The sequence below is a fragment of the Panthera onca genome, chromosome C1 (genome assembly GCF_046562875.1).
Source record: "Panthera onca isolate mPanOnc1 chromosome C1, mPanOnc1 haplotype 2, whole genome shotgun sequence".
NCBI lineage: Eukaryota > Metazoa > Chordata > Mammalia > Carnivora > Felidae > Panthera > Panthera onca.
The window spans coordinates 202,581,997-202,601,048 of record NC_138346.1 but is presented as its reverse complement, the minus strand read 5'-3'; the positions used below and the strand labels follow the sequence as shown (position 1 = coordinate 202,601,048).

The window sequence follows — 19,052 nt, the reverse complement described above, 5'->3', positions numbered from 1 at the left end:
ACAGAGGATACACTATTTGGTAGAAAAAGGAAGTAATAATACAGTATGTAAGGTATGTTCCCATTTTTGTTAAAAAAAAAAAAACAAACCAATATATTAATGAATTCAGCCTGTAAACCACGGACACTGGTTTCTTTTGCTTTAGCTAAGCCCTCTTCTAATTCTAGAAGTCTAGGAAAGGAGGCTTCCCAGCCCCCTGCCACCTGAACAGTAGCAACAGAGAGAAGGTGCCCTGACCCCTAGAGATCAGGGACAGAAGTCTCCATTCCCTCATGATCATCCCCTGGTTCTGATTTCTGGCCTTCCTTAAGGAGGAACTCCCCCGTGTGGGGGATAAATAAGGCCCTGGCTGGCCTGGGTCCTGTACCAGCAGCTTGTAAACCAGGCAGCTGGACCCACCTGCCCAGGGGCACCAAATGTCAGCCAGATGAACACCAAAGATTTTCAGTCACTGCCAGCCCCTGTGCCTGGAGCCCCCCTGATGGTTGTTTACCGGCTGGCAGACTCAATGTGGGCAGAAGCCGGTTCCACAGCACCTGAAACCCCTGTGGGTCCTGCCCCTGCCCCAGTGAGGGACTGGCTGCTCCACGAGAGGACCAAGCTCCTTGCCAAACAGGCTTTCTTTAATGAAGGGAGGTGTCCCCCACCCTGGACCTCTCCCAGCAGATTTGTCAAAAGCACCATTTTCTTTCTGTCTGCCCCTCTAACGCTTGCAAAAGGTCCCTGTTTTCTGACTACTGTTCCAGACACTCTGTCTCCAAATCACCAAGGCAGTTCACCTGGTACAAGAAAGCACAGGGATTCGAGGGCAGCTATGTCCTAAAACAAATACAGTGGGTGGCTCAGTCGGCTAAGTGTCCGACTCTTGATTTTGGCTCAGGTCATGATCTCACGATCCTGGGTGTGGAGCCTGGTTAAGATTCTCTCTCTCCCTCGCCCTCTGCCCCTCCCCCACTTGCTCATGCAGGCACACGCACTCTCAAAAATAAGTAAATAATAAAACAAAATTTAAAAACCCCAACACAGTTCAATGTTACTTGCCAAATCTAGGCGGGTTGTAAATGGCTTTCCGTCGTAGAACTCTTTCAAACCTTTTTGGCGTACGTTAGAAATTTTCCCTAAGAAAATGTTGGGGAAAAAGCACGGTGCGCACCTGCTGCTCCTCCTGCCTGAAACCCTCTTCCTGCCAGATAACCCCTCCCGCTCTCAGCAGCTCAGATCTGAGCAACGTGAGAACAGGGACTTTTGACTATTGCAGCTCAGCACCTAGTGTCCGGTCCGTAGTAGGTGATCCATAAATATTTGTTGAATAAATAACAGCTGCCATTTCCAGAATGCCAAGCACTGCACCCAGCATTCCGCATACGTCATCTCGTTTTCTTTTCCCCTCAAGCCTCTGAGTACAGGCACCGTCTCTTATGGATGAAGGAACTGTTGCTCAGAAAAGGCTTGGGAGTGCTCAAAGTCACACAGCCAATAAATGGTAGGGTTGGGACTCAACCCACAGCCGTGTGACGCCACGGCTTATGCTGGTGACTCCTCTGCAATTCTGCTTTCCATTTAGTAACCCACTCACAGTCTCAATTTCCTTATGAGTCAAAGAAGACGAGCTGCTCTGCTTTCCTCACGGGGTGATTACAAATGTGAAGCTACGTAAGCGTGAGCGGCAACCGGGTTATTGAAATGAAGGTGGGCAAGGGAGGCCATGCCTGCGGCAATCTGATCCGAGCGACCAGCCTCCCTCTAGGTGCAATGAATCAAGGCAGAGAGACTGCAGAGTTCCCACGTAATCATGCGTTTTCTGAAAAACAGGACTCCGTGGGAAGACTCACCATGCCGTCCTCATCTGAGTGAAGCATTGTAAAGCTCAGTCACCGGCAGTGACCGAGGAAGTAGGTGGGTCCTCCGTTCCCTCTCTGGAAGTTTGTCCACGCCAAGGGTGTGATCCTGCTCTGGCCATGCCTGTTTAAAGGGTGGCTAAGTCCATCATTCATTCATTCCACAAACGTGAGCTCCGGAGTCGGCCAAGCTGGGTTCAAATCCTGGCTCTGCAAATGATCGGCTGTGCGAACTTGGGTAGGATGATGGGTATCTCTGAGTCTGTTTCCTCATCGGTAAAGCAGGGAGAATCAGTGTCAACCTCATAGGGCGGTTGTGAGGATTGAGTGAGTGTAAGTGTCATGTAAGTGACATGTAAGTGAGTGAGTGAAGTTCATGTAAGTGTCAGAAGCATAGAAAATGCTCCATAAATGTTAGTAATTATTATTATTGCATGGGGTGGGCAGATTTACCGTAGAAAACTTTGAAAATTCAGACATGCACAAAGTTTACATAAAGCACCCGCGATTTTTAATATCTCCTAAAACCAGCTCTCCTTCTTTTTGTATATTTGTCTGATTTTTTTTTCTATTCATGTGAACGTATGCCTTGTTTTTTTCCCCTACAAAAGTGGGATTATATAGCACATACTGTGTGCTAACTCGCTCTTTTCACAAAGAGTGTATCATAAGTAATTTCCAAGCCAGGAACATCTTTCTATAACACTAAATCACGGTGGCTAAGAACTCAGGCTCTGATACCAGAATTTCTGAGTTTGAATCCAGGCTCTATCACTTACTGTGTGACCTTAGGCAAAGAACTGAATTGCTCTGTGCCACAGTTTTCTCATTTGTAATATGACTCCAGTAATAATCTCTACTTCATAGGGTTGCTGCAAGGATTAGATCAGAGTGCATACGGTACCCAGTGCATATGTACATGGTAAGTGCTGTGTGTCACCATTCTCCAGGCCACACTGACTTCCATGGTAAGGATGTGTGATCATTTGTTTGGCCAGTCCCATTTGTGGGATTTTCTGGGTTATTCTAAACACCACAATGAATATCCTGCATTAACAGTGTTCTCTGGGGGACACAGATACATGTATAAGAGGTGACGATCCCGGGGCGCCTGGGTGGCTCAGTCAGTTGAGCTACTGACTTCAGCTCAAGTCATAGCTCAAGGTTTGTGGGTTCGAGCCCTGCATCGGACTTTATGCTGACGGCTCAGAGCCTGGAGCCTGCTTCTGATTCTCTGTCTCCCTCTCTCTGCCCCTCCCCTGCTTGTGCTCTCTCTCTCTCTCCCTCTCTCTCTAAGAAACGAATAAACTTCAAAAAAAAAAAAAAAAAAAAAGAGGTGGCCACCCCAACGTCTGGACTTTTCTGTGACTCCTGTGGGACAGGAAAAACATTAAAGGCAGCTGGGCCAGGCCTGCCCAGTGGACTTGAGAAGATCAATGCTGTTGAAAGAGGTGGGAATGTCATTTTCTTATTTGTGAATCAGGGTGTGATGGTTACTCTCCAGGCTATTCTGAGCTACTCTGAGCTCAGGTGAAGCTCAAGTGCAAATCCCAATCCCTTGCCCATCAAGAGTCCCAGGAGAAGAGGAGGGACAGACCTGAATTCTTGTTTGGGCCTTGGTCTTTTGAATGAGACCAAATGTGAGGTGCCTGGGCGGCTCAGTCAGTTAAGCGTCCGTCTCTCGGTTTCGGCTCAGGTCATGATCTTATGGCTTGTGAGTTCAAGCCCCACGTCTGGCTCTGTGCTGACAGTGAGAAGCCTGCTTGGGATTCCCTCTCTCTCTCTCTCTCTCTCACTCTCAATAAACAAACTTTTAATGAGAGCAAATGATTTCCCTTCCCTGTCTTACTCATCTGTAAAATGGCCACTGCTGATGTCCCCTGGTTCCTGACTGGTGGTGGAGGCATGGGGAGCTGGGGGCTCTGTGGTAGGCAGACGGCCTGCCTCATCTCTGCCCAGGTCTGTGCCCTTAGGGTCCCAAAGAGCCATTTGATGGCTCGGAGGGGAAAGGCTGGCACTTGACTAAAGCCCAAAGGGGCTTGGGCTAAGGTGGGCCAGAAAAAGAGATCGTCTGGCTGAGGCAGGAGGAGTAAAAGAGAAGAGAATGGAGAAGGACAGTCTTCTGATGGCCTGTGCTTGGGCTCTTGGCAAGAGGACCATTCCCATCATCCCTCTGCAGGTAATCGCCAGATCAACAACCCTCATCATCAATAACTATCTACAAGCACCAGAGTACGTGCCTCTAGCATCAAAGCTTGCTCTCATTCAGCTGTTCCTTGAGCTAAACTGTTCTACCAAGCCAATTGCATAACTTTATTTTCTCTGAGCCTCAGTTTTCTCATCTGTAAAATGGAGCTAACATGACCTGCCTTTAAACATAGGGCTTGAAGAGTCTCCGGAGGGGATCTTGGCACAGGACGTGCAGGAACTCAACACCAGCGAGTTGAGACTGGAACCCAGACCTCCAGATTGCTTCTTCTCAGACCATCTCCCTGAGATCTCTGTCCTTTTTCTTTCTCCCACGTAGCCCTATGCCCAACAGTAACTTCCAGGCACTCCACACGTTTGCCACAGCATGGAATGCCCTTGTCGGGATGGTAGGCTAGGCAATGAGTTTCAGAACAATGGCACGACTCTCCTAGTGCCTCTGTCATCTTTTCCCTGGATTACTCACCTATTGGTTCCACGGTGTGCCTTGGCACTCTCCTGGATAACAGGGACATAAGGAGGAGTGGAAAAGACCATGGATATGGCCCTGTTATCACCTTCCGAGTGGGTTGTTTGTCTCTGGCCCAGGTAATCTGGAACCTTGAACTCGTGGATCCTGGAACCAGGATCTCACCAAGTAACTGTCCTTCCTAATGCATTCAAGCCTCCAGTGTATTGATTTAGGCCTGCTCGTATCCACTTCCGTGAAACAATTCACCTTGGGAGCCGAGGCCTTTTTCTGCCGCTCCAAACAGAGCATTCCATTCAGACCCTTTCACAATGATGGGCAGCCGTGGTGAAAGTTTGAGCTCACAGAAGTGTGTTATCCTTGGCCACCAGTGCCGCTTTATCAACATGCTGGAGAGAGGTAAGGGATGAAAAACAAGTATACTATTAACAGTAATTGCTTGCTGCTACCTGCTGCATGCCTGGCCCTGAAAGTTCATTATCCTGTAAGCCTTCAAACATACCTGAGTGGAAACAGAGGCTCTAAGATCCTGTAACTTGCCCAAGCTAGTAAGTGGCCAAGCTGGAATTTCAATCCCACTCTGAAAAAGCAGGTACTCCTGCCATTTTTCTAAAAAAAAAAAAAAAAAAAAGCAGCTTTCTGAAGAAGCTTTCATCCTTGGTGGGTGAACAAGCCTCACCCAAGAAACCGTGAAATTAGGAGCAGCACTGCTCGAGATGCTCTGTGAGGGAGCAAAGGCAGGAAGGAGGGAAGAGGAGGTTGCAGTGGGTTGAGGCTTGCTGGCCTGGGCAGGCTTGGAAGAGGAGACTGGGTCCCTGGTGTGACGGCTCTGGATGCCATAATAAAGAGAATGAGTTTTCTTTTTCAGGCATCAGAGGATCTTTTAAAGATTTGTGCGCAGGATAAAGTAACACAGAGCAGATAAGCATGATGAATTTGATATAAATTAAAGTTCCTCCTTGGGGTGGGTGTTGATTAAGGGGGTGATTATATAGAGCAGGAAGAGGTCCACCCAACTCAGGACAAAACCAGAGGCCATCTACTTCCTGGAAGTTTTTGAAATGTGCTGAAGACCACCTCACAGTCCCACTGTTACTGTGTGGTTAAGCTGGTACAGCCCCTTGATAGGAGCTTTGGCAACCATCAAAAATACTTAGGAAGGATGCATAATAACATGGGAAAACAGAATACAAAGCTGAATTATCTAGTATGATCATTACTCTGTTCAATAATAGTAACAGTAATAGTAATAATAATATCAGCCATGGGGGGAAATAGGGCGAAAAAATTTAGAATGCTAACAGTGATCGTGTGAAGGTGATGAGATCCATGCGTATTTCTTCTCCCTCCAGCTACTTTTCGACAGCTTCCCAGTTTTCTTTAGTGACATTCTTTTTCAAAAGAATCTCTGCTGTCATTTCTCATAGTGATTTTGCCCTACCTACGTTGCAAGGGAGTAATGAGTATATGAACAAATCGACGCAAAGCACTCGGCACAAATTTTGTGCCTGGCACAACATCGGGGTTCTAGGAGGGTTGGGTGAGACGGGTCACTGGCCCGGCGTCCCAACCTCTGAGCAGCCTCTCGCCTGGCCCTCAGTCCCCGCGGCCCCGGCCCCTCGCCCGGGCAGACAAGTCCCCGACAGACATGTCGCCGACGCTCCCCCAGTCCAGCAGGCGCGGTGCCCACGGGGCCAGCCGCCCAGCCAACCCTGCGGACGTGGAGAGGGGGTCGCACCGCCTCACACACCCCCGGCAGCCCAGCGCGACGTCGCGCGCACCCACGGCCCCGCCCCCTGTGACGCGCACCCAGGGGGCGGGGCCGCAGCGGCCCCGCCCCACGCCTCCTCCGATTGGCCGCCGCGCTGTCACCACGTCGCGGGGAGCTGGCAGGGTGTGTGTGTGTGTCCGTGTGTGTGGGGTTTGCTTTGTCATTCGTACCCCTGTCGCGCGCTGACGCGGCGGGCCTGGCCGAACGCTCCAGGATCCGCAGAAAGGGCCCCTGGCGCTGACCCCGGAGGCTCCTCGAGGGGGAGGATGCTGCGACCCCCTTACATAATGACGCGACTGACTGGAGCACATGTCAGCGCAGAAACGGCACATGCCGCAAACCCAGGCCTCCCGGTTTCATACGGTGCTAGTGATAGCCCGCAATGAATATAGCACGGTATGCTCTAGCGTGGATTATAATACAATGAAACGCAATCCAACAGTCATGAAGTGTACCTTCGCAATAAGGCAGAATATAGGATGTTATATTTATAGGGCCTATTTATAAGCCTCTATTTAAATCTTTTCTGATAGGCCCAAGCACGGACTCAGACACTATAATGATTGGCGTATTCTTCTGTCCTTCAAAGAGGCGGGTTCTAGAGTCCGTTTTGCCTCAGCGGGCCCTTGGATTGGCCGGCAGAGGTGTACCGGCGCCTTCGATTGGTCCCGAGGGCCGTCCGTCGGAGCCGAGGAGGCGGGGCAGACGGCTGGCTGGTGCTGGGGCGGGCGGGCCCCGGAATTGTCATTTCTTTGTTTCCGAAGGCGGAGGAGGCTCTGAGCCCCCCCCCTCCCCGTCCCACCCCCTCCCCCCGGGTGCTGGCTCCATGTCTGTGTGACCGGCCCCAGGGGTAGAGTCCAGGCCCGACGCGGGGCGGGCCGGCGGCGGCGGCGGCGGCGGCGGCGGCGGCTGAGGTGAGAGACGGCGGCGCAGGCGGCGCGGGCACCCGGCCCCCCAGCGGGAGGATGAAGCGGCGGAACGCCGACTGCAGTAAGCTCCGCCGCCCCCTAAAGCGGAATCGGATCACCGAGGGCATCTACGGCAGGTGAGCGGCGGCGCCCCCGCCTCCGCCCGCGCGGGCCCCGCGGCCCCCAGCCGGCTCCGGAGGGGCCCGGCCCCGTTATGTAACCCCGACTAGGCCGCACGCCCGCGCCGGGGGCTCTTCGGAGGAGCGCGGCCCGGGGGGCTCCGGCCGGCCCGCAGGGGTGCGCCCCGGGGGCGCGGGGCGTGGCGAGGGCCGCCGGCCGGGCGGGGAGGGCGCGGCGGGCGCCGGTCGAGGAAGCCGCCGCGCCGCCGTTGGGAGCGCCCCGGCCCCGCAGGGGGGAGGGGCGGCGAGCCCCCTCCCCTCCTGCGCCCCCAGCCCGCGCCGCGGGGCGCCGGGCGCCGCTCCCGGGGCCGCCGGGCCTCCGCTGGTCCCCCAGTTCCGCTCTGGCCTGGGAGTCGCCGGCCTGAGCCGGGAGACGCGTGGACCATATGCACTAGGGGGAAAGGCTGACAAAGTTGGGAGCAGACGGTGGCCCCACGGTCCCCGGCAGACTGGGCAGGTGGCCACGTTGCCCCTTCTTTCGCCCTCTGCTTCTCTTACGGGATCTCAGACTTGGCACCGAGGGCTGAAGCCGATACCCCCTAATCATGCCTTGTGGCCCCGCTCCAGACTCCGAAGGAGCTGATGGTCATTTTTCCCAGCAAACATTATTTTGATCATTCCAGGCAGATAGTTTTCTTCGAACCTTTCACAGGAGATTTTCTCCAAACTCAGTATTATTTTTCTAGCGAAAAAAAGCAATGTTTCTTTAAATAGAAATTGAATTCACTGTTCTGAGAGGGGGGAAGGACGACAACAGGTTCATGGGGCAACTTAGTGACAATCACAGCTTCCTAGGCAGAACTTGTATATGACTTATTTTCTGGTTCTTCTTAGAATGGTACTGGCCTTGATAAAGCAATGATTTTAGTGGAGAAATAATTAGTTTACAAAGGAGAATGCTCAGCATGTGCATATGGGTTTAATTGAGTCTTTGTGGCATTTTACAATTTAGCTCTCCTAGCTGTGGGACTTAGAGAGAGGTAGCTGATGACACCCAGGTTGTCACCAAGCTAATGACCAAGTGTTAGCATAACTGTACAGCTTGCACATGCTGTTGTTTACATACGTGGAAGATTGCTTTTCACAAGCAGCTGAGTGATGTAAACAGGAGGGGTTTTCTTTATTTCAAGTTTAAAATCATTAAGAAGTCAAAGTATAAAGTTCTTCTGTGTATCTATCCTTACATATAGATATATCCTTATGTAATGAGCTGTAGATCATAGGAATAATTCATTCATTCAGAAAAAAAAAATATATATATATACATATATATATATATATATATATGTATATATATATATATAATATGGCAGGCCCTGTTCTAGCTACGAGAGTACAGCAGTCAGTAAAACCAGCCAAAATTCATGCAGAATCAATCAAACCTGACCATTTAAACTGAAAAAGTAAAAACCATTTTCCTACAAAGTTAATGGGTGGGGGAAATGTCTCTTCAAGTTACACACGCTATGCTTCTTGAATAAAGGATTTTTTTTTCTGCCCATTGAAAAAAGATTTGAACAACTTAATAGTGACACAAGAATAGAAAAAGCGTATTAAACAGAATTGTAGACCAAAGACAAGTGTGGCTTTGAATGGCTGCTATTTACAGTAACATATGAGGAGGTACCTTTATTTATAGAAAGAAGATTGGGGATCCCATATTGTTTACATGTCTTCTGTTGTATTTCACCGTCTCTTTATATTTGGACAAATGATGCCCAATTTAGTACCTACCTGGTAGTAACCACTCAATCAACATGAACAGTGTGAAGTGAATTCATTCTTAATGAAGATCTATTTATTTTAGTGATGATCTCTTGGAATTCGAATGTTCTTACGCTAAAGGTTGATAGTAAATACCCTATGCAAGTTATTCAGAGTTTCGCTATAAAATTTTAAAACCCCGGTAGCTCTCAAATCTGTTTACCTTTCTCTGTTTGGCATTTTTTTTAAGTTAAATGTTAATAAAAGACCTACATATATATTTACTGGTCTTTCCTTTTGGAGCATCATATATCAAATGAATGTTTTCATTCACTTACCTGTTTCTCAGTTTATAATGTGTATTGGCCCGAAGCACAAGATCATAGTTTTGGTTTTTTCCAATTCTGTTTTTTAAAAAAAGTTTAAGAAGTTCTCCTTTATTTCTAAAGCAAACAGAATGAGTGGGCTCGTTATGAATTATGGTGTTTGAGGATTTGTGAGTATCACATTTCTGTGATCATCCAATTTAACTATACTGAACTGTGTTTCCTACCATCTATTTACCCATTTTGTTTCTCAACATGTGGCCAATTTTGGTCTCATTAAACAGAGAAGTTTGGTTTTTTTCTGAGTCTCTGTGGACAGTTTTGATAACCACTATCTACTGTTTCACAGCATAACCTTTCATGAACATTATTTTCACGTTCTCAGTCTGCACAATGTTTTGAACCTGGGACGGCAAGGAGGCAGCTGTGATGAAGAGAGCCCTGGACTGCGGGCATCGGGAGACCTGGGTTTGGACTCCCCATCCCAGCTCTCCCACTTTGAGTCCCAGTTCGCTCATCTGTCAAATGAGTCTTGAGGACCAAAGGAGATCACGTTCAGTTTGTGACACTCTGTAAATTCTAGCACGCAATACAAATATTATTTACCATGTTGTTGTTATCACAGTTTAACATGTTTGGTTTATCCTGTAAGGAGGCAAGAGAGACTAGAAGATTTGGTACAGCTATAAACAGAAGTTGAGTAGTCAAAACAGAGGGTGAGTTGCTTCTTGGTCTTGCTGAAAAAAATCCTGTTGCTGAGACGCTTTTAATCATGGGCTCCAATCCAGCAACTGTGACTGAGGTGATTGTCAAATGATAGGATTATTGTCTGTATAATGGCTGTGGTAGAATTGTTTCAGGGGCAAGGTAGAAGGAAAATGGATTGTAGACCTATCAACATGATCTCCATTTATATATGTGCCCTTTGTTTGAAAATTGAAATGTATAGAAATATGTGATTCTGGTCATATTAACAATCAAGAATAGGAGAAAAGAAACAGAAATGGTGATGGATTTCTTTTATATTACTAAGGGCTAAAATCCAATGTCACTTATAAACAGCCCAAGCCAGCACAGAGCCAGAGTAGGAATTTAGTGCTGGATAAATGTCGAGCGTGTGCATTAATAAATAAATGAATATAAATGAATGTATCCTCCTTGGTTAAGGACCTGCGTTGCTCAGGGAATTGTGAAGGGTGTGGGATAAGGCATAGTTTCTTGTCTTCAGGGAGTTTACAGCAGACCATCACAATGCCCTCTTAAATTTGCCCGGTGGTGTGGGGGTTCCAGAGAACTTCACGTGAAAATACTTTTGTTGCATTACATTTTAACTTGCTATTTTGGTTGTTCACCGGATGCACTAACAGCTTAATTTTGCCCCGTGCTATTTTATGATGAAGTAGACGGTCGCCACTAAGTGAGGGAGTATTTGCTAACTCAGATGAGATAGATGTGAAAGTGCTTTGGAAATTGTGAAGAAAGGTCATTCATAAGAGAAAGTAAAATAAATGAGTCCACTTAACTGCGACATTTCAGAGGTCCTCGGGTTTTACGGCCGGGATCCTCTGCCGGCGTCTGCCTTCACACATGCACCAGACGCTCCCCACGGTAACATCTAATTACGTGCAGTGATTTCTCCAGGCCGGGTGGGGTTGGAGTGCTGTGTAGTTTTGAAAAGCCTTAAGGGGATTCTGTGTGGTTTACCCACCTGTCACTCCGCCACACTCCCCACTTCCTTCCCCCTGAGAATTACTGACTTGATAATAGGAGGGTGAGAGGAGGTGTGCTATGTAGAAGCCAGAGGCAGAAACGCTGAGGTTTAAAGTCTCTGCAGTCAAAATTGTTACTGACCCAAGTAAGCATAATAAGAATTTTAAGTAAGGCACCTGTGTTAAGCTTCGGGAAGCTATTTGAGATCTTCGTTACTGGTGGTTGAAGGAAGTGCCCCATCACTTGTGAATTTATGAATACTTCCTGTCATCGTGTGCTGGGCTCTGCGTAGCACGCTGCCTGAAGCGTGGGCAGCGCAGGACCGTAGCCCGCTCTTAGATTTGTATATCTTAATGCCTTAAAACCAGAACCGAGGACTCAGGACTTCCCTGGCAGATACAATACCTTGTCCCATCTTTATTTCAGACCAGAGTTGCCTGACCTTTGACTTTTTCAAATGATCAACGTTTGCATCCTTCTCAGCTTCCTAATTTCCTCTTTTGGATCCCAGTCCGAATAATCTGATCTCCAGAGATTTCACTTTCCTGCTTTTCCTGCCTCTTTAATTAATGATGTTTCCTAAGTCTAGTTTTAGCCTCCTCTGGGCTATGCTTATTAAAGCCACTAGAGGCTGGTATGACCCTTGGCTGCCTTGATTGTACATGTGTTCTGCAACCGAAACCCCAGATACCAATGTTGCAACCTCACAGCCTAAAAGCATTTTGGTAATCTCGGTAGGCTTTAACGGCAGCAACGCAGGACCTGACGTGAAAGTGATAAATTCGGTATGGTTTTAGAGCGGTGTTGGGGGAGGGGGTGAGGACAATGTAGAAATGGAAATGTTCTAACCTTTCCAGTGACGTGTTTACCTAATCCTTATTTTTGCAGTTTTCATGAAAGACATTTAAACAAATCTGCCATACTGGAGTTTTGTACTTCGTTTTTGCTAGTAGTGTACTACCTTTAAAAAAAAAAGGTACTTTCCTCCAAGTTTCATTTATGATTTTTCTTGCCTGAGTGCTCTTGGCAGTTTAGTTTCATTAGATGCTTTGAAAATCCCTTTAAATTCCTGCTACAAGTTGAGGCAGGGGAAGGAGGGAATGTGATCTATTTCAGATTATTCGCTTTAAAATTTTTTTTAACTTTTTTTATTTTAATTTTTGAGAGACAGAGAGCACAAGCAGGGGAGGGGCAGAGAGAGATGGAGACACAGAATCTGAAGCAGGCTTCAGGCTCTGAGCTGTCAGCACAGAGCCCAACGCCAGGCTCGAACTCATGAACGCGAGATCATGACCTCGGCCGAAGTTGGATGCTCAACCGACTGAGCCACCCAGGCGCCCCTCAGATTATTTGCTTTAAAGCTTCCTGTTTTATTAGTGATATTTTCCTTTTTCTTTGATTTCTCATGGCCTTTCTTGAACCTCACTAGATTTGGAGATTGATTTTAATGGGAGACTTAATAACCTATTATTTTCACTTTCTTGTTAGTTGTTTGCCAAATATCATGGAGCCAATCCTTGTTCTATAAGCACTTATATTTCCAGAGGCTTTTTCTCTGGCCATTTCTCCCAGATCTGCCCATTGATATTAACCCTTTGGGGTTTTGTGTGTGTGTGTGTGTGTGTGTGTGTGTGTGTGTGTGTGTGTGTTTTGTTTGTTTCGTCATTTTCTAGGCCGTGATCCGGGTGATAACTTCAGGAGATATAACAAGATATAACATACCTCATGGAGCCTGGAGAGTCAGATAGAAATTTTATAAACATGGTTAAGACCTCAAAGTGAAATACTATAATTGGCTTACTTTTCTTTCTTCCTTTCTTCCTTTCCTCTTCTCCTCTCTTCTCCTGTCCTCCCTTCCTTTATTTCTTTATTTCTGTCTCTACACCCAATGTGGGGCTCAAAATCACAACCCTGAGATCAAGAATTGCAGGCTCTACCAACTAAGCCAGCCAGGTGCCCCTGGGTTACTTTTCTTGATGAAATTTAGTATGCTCTTCAATATATTACTTTTATTTTCTAGGCTTATAGATTTGGGTGTAATTATCTTACTTGGACCATTTTCAAGAAATAGGTCCAGAAGAAAAAAGTTGTGTGCTCAATCAACAAGCTACTTAAGCATAGTGGCAAATACCAACAGTAGAAACACATCTCCTTTGCTACACATTTTTTTTCCATCATGAATTTCTTCAAGTACCCAAGGAGTGACTGTTTCCTCAAGGTCTCTCACCTTTAGGCACATGGATCCCGGTAATAGAGACTTTAAAAAAAAAACAATGCAATCAACTGTTTGAATGTATTCTTTGAGGCTTTATATCTTTACTCTGACATTTAACTGATGTCAGGTTGGCCTCTGCTCATCAGCCTTCCAAAATGCTTATCATCCAGAGACTTTGAAGCCCCTTCATAACTCTGACCTTCATTCCTTTGTTTCTTCCTGCTTCTTTTAAGGGTGATGGACTCACGTTGAGTCATGGGATTGTGACGTCAGAAATAATTTATCCCTCGTCCATGTCTTCTGTTGCCTTTTCTTTTTTAGAGGCTTTGCATTTAAGTGGATTGAAACAGTGCAGCGAGTCCACCTTAGGTGTACCTGTTAGACATCACTGATTGATTTGCGCTGCTTGAGATCTGTTTCCTTACCTAGTACGGCGGAGGTGGCTGGAAACGGTTTAGCTCTGTTTTCAAATTATATTATTACTTTTTTCATCTTCAAAACACTTCCTCTTTTTTTTTTTTTTTTTTAACGTTTATTTATTTTTGAGACAGAGAGAGACAGAGCATGAACGGGGGAGGGTCAGAGAGAGGGAGACACAGAATCCGAAACAGGCTCCAGGCTCCGAGCTGTCAGCACAGAGCCTGACGCTCGAACTCATGGTCCGCGAGATCGTGACCTGAGCCGAAGTCGGCCGCTCAACCGACTGAGCCACCCAGGCGCCCCTTCAAAACACTTCTAAAAGCCAAATAAGCTACTCAGTACTAAATTCAGTATTTTGCCTATCTTGTAGTGAGGACACTTGAGTTCTAGAGAGGCGAGTGCCACGTTCGGTCAAACAAAAACTCCTGTCTCAGATGAGAGAGATACTAAGGTTGGAGTCTTCTTTCTCAGGGGTAATAAGCATTATTTTCTTATCTTGCTCTAGGCTTGACAAGCTATATACGTCATGGTTCATTGTATTTATGATTTTTTTTTTAAAAATGAGTTGTCTTTTTATTTTTGAATTACATGTTTCCTTATTACAATGACCGTTCTAAGAGTGTGAATTTTGCTGGAAAGCAGTCTTGAGTTGTCCCATCTTTTGTGCCATAGTTATTTCTGTAAAGAACATTTGACTTAATTTTTTTTTCTGCAGAGCTTCATAGTGTGTTTACAAATTAAGTTTATAAATTCATAGTTTACGAATGAGATACTGGGGATGTATTCTTTCCTAAAGTACATCTCATTTTTTAAAAACTTCGTCCTGTTGGAAAAATTAAAGAATTATATAATTTGAATATACACATAGGAAAGGATATAAAGAAGGAAAATGATATTTACTGAATATCTAATGTGAGATGAGAAAGTCCAGTATGAGGGATAATTGTATGGGCTTTAAGTCATATGAACTTGAGTTCAAGGAATGTCCCCGACCCTAGTTATGTGATCTTGAACAAGTCATTTACTTGCTTTCTCTCTCTGTTTTCTCATCTATAAAATGAGAATAGTAAATAAGACCACCTAGTTTACAGGACTGATATAAGGGCAATTGAGATAAGTGACATAAAGAACTTAGCATAATGCCTGACACAGAGAGCTGCTCGCAAAGTTATTTGCTGTTACTATTTTTTTTTCTCTTCATTCTTTTATTTTGTTCCAGTAAGGGTATTAGCTTCAGTTTCATATGTGAGGAAACCAAGTTTGCCCCAAGTTTAGTTCCTTTGATAGAGGCCCATATCTGTCTAACCCCAAAGTCTGTTCTCTTTTTTGTTGCACAGTATGGTACTGCTTCATCACTTCTGAGTGTCATGCATGTGTAATAATTCATACGGAGCTCTCAAGTCTCTACTACGTGTAGGGCAAGTGTCATTGTCCTCATTCTCCAGGTGAAGCAACAGTTACCAGGAGCCTTTTTTAAATGAGAATCTCTGTTAAATTAAAAAAAAAAAAATCAGTATAGATATGACAACAATGCAAAATGTGATTCTGGACCAGGATATGTCGATGGCTCGATCTCTATTTATTCATCTGTTGCTTCAAAGGACATCAGTGAGATAATTACTGAAATTTGAATAAGGTCTCTAGATCAGGTAATAGTAACATATCAATGTTAATTTCCTGACTGATTAAAAAAAATAACCAATATGTATGCATGGTAACAGGGGGAGCATGATAACAGAAACTTGATAACTTATTTTATCATTTATGGAATCTAGGCGAAAGGAGGGAATTCTTTATACAATTCATGCAACTTTTCTGTAAGTCTAAAGTCATTTCAAAATGAAGAGATAAACAAATAAAAGTAGTGAGGGGGTACCTGGGTGGCTCAGCTGGTTAAGCATCCGACTCTTGATCTCAGCTTAGGTCTTGATCTCAGGGCTGTGAGTTCAAGCCCGTGTTGGGCTCTGCACTGGGCATGAAGTCTACTGAAAATAAAATAAATAAAAGTAAAACTTAATATGACAATGTATTAGCACAGTGCAACAGACCTTAGTGCTCCTGCTCTGGGATAATCACTATTACATAGTTTTTAATTATTGTTCTTTCTATATAAGCAAATGGGTATATTTCTTCCTTAACAAAAGTAGGATTCCATTTTACATAAAAGTTTCTTGGCTTTTCTCCTCACTTAATCTCTTCTCCATTTCTTATCATAGAAATGTATTTAGGGACGCCTGGGTGGCTCAGTAGGTTGAGCGTCCGACCTCGGCTCAGGTCATGATCTCACAGCCCATGAGTTCGAGCCCCGCGTCGGGCTCTGTGCTGACAGCTCGGAGCCTGGAGCCTCCTTCAGATTCTGCGTCTCCCTCTCTCTGTGCCCCTCCCCTACTCATGCTCTGTCTCTGTCTCTGTCTCTCTCTCTCTGTCAAAAATAAACATTAACAACTAAAAAAAAAAAAAAAAGAAATGTATTTATTTTTTTTAGCAACAGTACAACATTCCACATAGAACTCACTCTGTTCTCTGTGGTCTCCAAACCCCTATTCCTGTGCTCTTTCAACAGTGCCCTGCAGCCTCTAGGTTCCTGGTTCCTCAGGTTTCTTTCTTATGAAATGGTAATAACTACCCTGCCTATTTCACAGTTGTAAGGCTAAAATGAGATAATTAACATGAAAGCATTTGGAAAAATTACACGTGTGGTGTAAGTGTAAGGTGTGATTAGGTGCGTGATTACTACCGTTGAAGATACGAAGTGTCTTCAACACAAGATACTGTGGCTTGTTCTCTTTCTCCTCATGTGCCTCTGCCCCCTCCCCATCCCAAACCTCATAGAGTCCACACTGTCAGAGGTGTGTGTGTGTGTGTGTGTGTGTGTGTGTGTGTGTGTGTTTTAGATGCAAGTGTTTTTGAAACAGAATTTCTAAAACTCTAAATTCTCCAGCAGCTTTAGGTTCCAGTACCTGTCCTTGATATCTCTGTAGTCCATATAGTCCTTCGTAAAATACTATACCACACAATGCTTAAAAAATTCTTGAAAGCTTTTTTAAGTGATTTCTATCCTAGTTTTTCTTTTTAAATTGGTTGTATTTTACAGTAGATTTGTCACCGCGGTGCCTGTATATGTGTATATATTTATATGTATGAGTGTGTGTGTGCATGTGCGTGTGTGTGTGTGTGTAATTGACTCTCGAAAAGTTCTCTTTGCGGTCTGCAGGAGGACTAGAATAGAAAAGACAAGTAAGGAGCAGCTTAGGTCTTCTCAGACTGTCCCTCCTCTCTGGATTGCACACCGGGATGCAGGTGCAGAACATAGCAGTGGGTCTAGACCATTTGATCTTGATGCTTGCGCACAACTTTCTATAGTCCACCATTTCTCAGTTGTTTTTGTCTCAGGACCTCTCTCCGCTCTTGGTTTGTATGGGTTATAGCTGTCAGTATTTGCTATATTAGAAATTAAGACAGAAACTTTTTTTAAGTTTATTTATTTATTTTGCGAGAGGGACGGCGCAAGTTGGGGAGGGGCAGAGAGAGAGGAGAGGGAGAATCCCAAGCAGGCTCCGTGCTGCCAGCACAGAGCCTGATGCAGGGCTTGAACTCCTGAAACCGTGAGATCATGACCCGAGCCGAAACCAAGAGTCGGAAGCTTAACTGACTAAGCCACCCGGGCTCCCCATGAAAGAAACATTTTAAGAATTACTAGTTCATATAAAAATAGTAATAAACCCATGAGAAGGGTGGTGTGGCTCTACATTTTTGCAGATTTCTGTAATGTTAGGCTTAACAGAAGACACTTTGAGAACTCCCGCTGTAGGCAGAGCCAGTGGCAGGTAGGCCAAATGGAATGATAGTCCGGCACCCAGAGCAAGACTGATTAGTGATTAGATTCGTTTGTTCCTAGTGAAGGAGAAAACAGATTGGGAGCATGTGCATGGTAATCTTTGGAGCAGAAGCTGTGTTTGTTTTGTTGGTCGATGTTGCTTTGTTTAAATACCCTTCCCAGTCATCTGTGCACGATCTCTCCATCTACCTTCATTTTAAGTGTGTGCTTTGGTAAAGGCCTTACTGTCGATTCTGAACACTCTTGTGCATTGTAGGTCATTCATTCGACAAATATTTGTTAAGCTTCTGCAGTGTGCGGGTGCTCTGCCGGGCACTGAGGCTAAAGCAGGGAACAAAGTAGGCAGCTCTTTTGTTCTGGTGGACTTTACTTTTAAACAGTGAATGAAATAAAATACTATTTATTTATAATTGCGAGTAAACGTTCTTAGGGTCCAGGATGCTGTGTGAGCATATCACGGGGCACCAGTCTTCACTTTGGGATCACGGAGACCTTTTTTAAGGAAGTGACGCTCATGCTGTGCACTGAAGGGCGAGAAGTTATTAGAAGCGCGTCATGTGGTTACGTTGTACTTTGGTAGGGATCTTGTCTGTAACTCAGAAAGAAAGGTAAGAAAATGGACGAATTAACCTTAAACAGTGTTCCTCGTTGAGGGAAGGAGAGCTAACGGTTTGGAGAGAAGAACTGATAATCCGAGGAGATGGTTGTTTTCTTTCTGAGACATTGTGGAGTTCGGTGCTGGTACCATAAGAGCGAGAAGTTGATATGACGGGACAGTACTTCTCCAGTTTTAATGTACACACACACGGTCTAGGGACCTGGTGACCACGCACGCTTCGATGAAATGGGTCTGAGGCGGGCCCCGAAATACCGCTCTTCTGAAAACCTCGTCCTTGATGCTGATGCTGCTGGTCCCTGGACCACACTTGGAGTAGCAGGACCGAAATCATACATAATAAGATTTCAGCAGGAATATCAGCTGGACAAGACTGGAGGAATATTCTAGAGGTGATGTCGAGTAGGGAGAGGTATTTGATAACAGACAAGACAGCAGTTTGGTGTAAGAAGTATCATGCTACGTACTGAAAGCTAAAAGCAGTTCACGGTTGCTGTCTGAGAGGACGGGAAAGCTAGGAATTGAGATAGATGGCCACTAGCACAGCCAGTGAAGTGTTCTAGAGAGTCATTTCTGTGGTGAGGACCAAGTGAACTAAATGGCCATTAGTCTGCCGAGGGAAAAGGTCAGGTACTGAGGATTGATGGCCACACTATGGTAATTATGTGGGCTCCAGAAAATGATCCAAGTGACAAGCAGCTAGTGGTAGCAGAGAGCAGGTGCACTTTACTTGGAAAAAGAAAAATGTCCAATACTACTTCTCATTAATCATAAATGATTAATCCATAGGTGGAGAGTATTGCTAAATAGGTTCAGGTAAAAAATGGTTGTAAATGGCAAGGGCAGGAAT

The 19,052-nt window shown here is 45.5% G+C and overlaps 2 protein-coding genes across 2 annotated transcripts in view; both read left to right on the top strand.

Annotated features, from left to right (window-relative positions):
- The first annotated feature begins 7,034 nt into the window (after positions 1 to 7,034).
- MAN1C1 (mannosidase alpha class 1C member 1) overlaps positions 7,035 to 19,052 on the top strand; it is a 296,651-nt gene continuing 284,633 nt past the window's right edge. Inside the window, exon 1 of the mRNA XM_078452181.2 lies at positions 7,035 to 7,200. The gene's annotated coding sequence lies outside the window, so the exon portion shown is untranslated. The remainder of the gene's footprint in view (positions 7,201 to 19,052) is intronic.
- Positions 7,133 to 19,052, top strand: part of MACO1 (macoilin 1) — a 62,967-nt gene continuing 51,047 nt past the window's right edge. Inside the window, exon 1 of the mRNA XM_078452180.2 lies at positions 7,133 to 7,331. Coding sequence (XP_078308306.1) covers positions 7,252 to 7,331 — 80 coding nt within the window. The 5' untranslated portion in view covers positions 7,133 to 7,251. The remainder of the gene's footprint in view (positions 7,332 to 19,052) is intronic.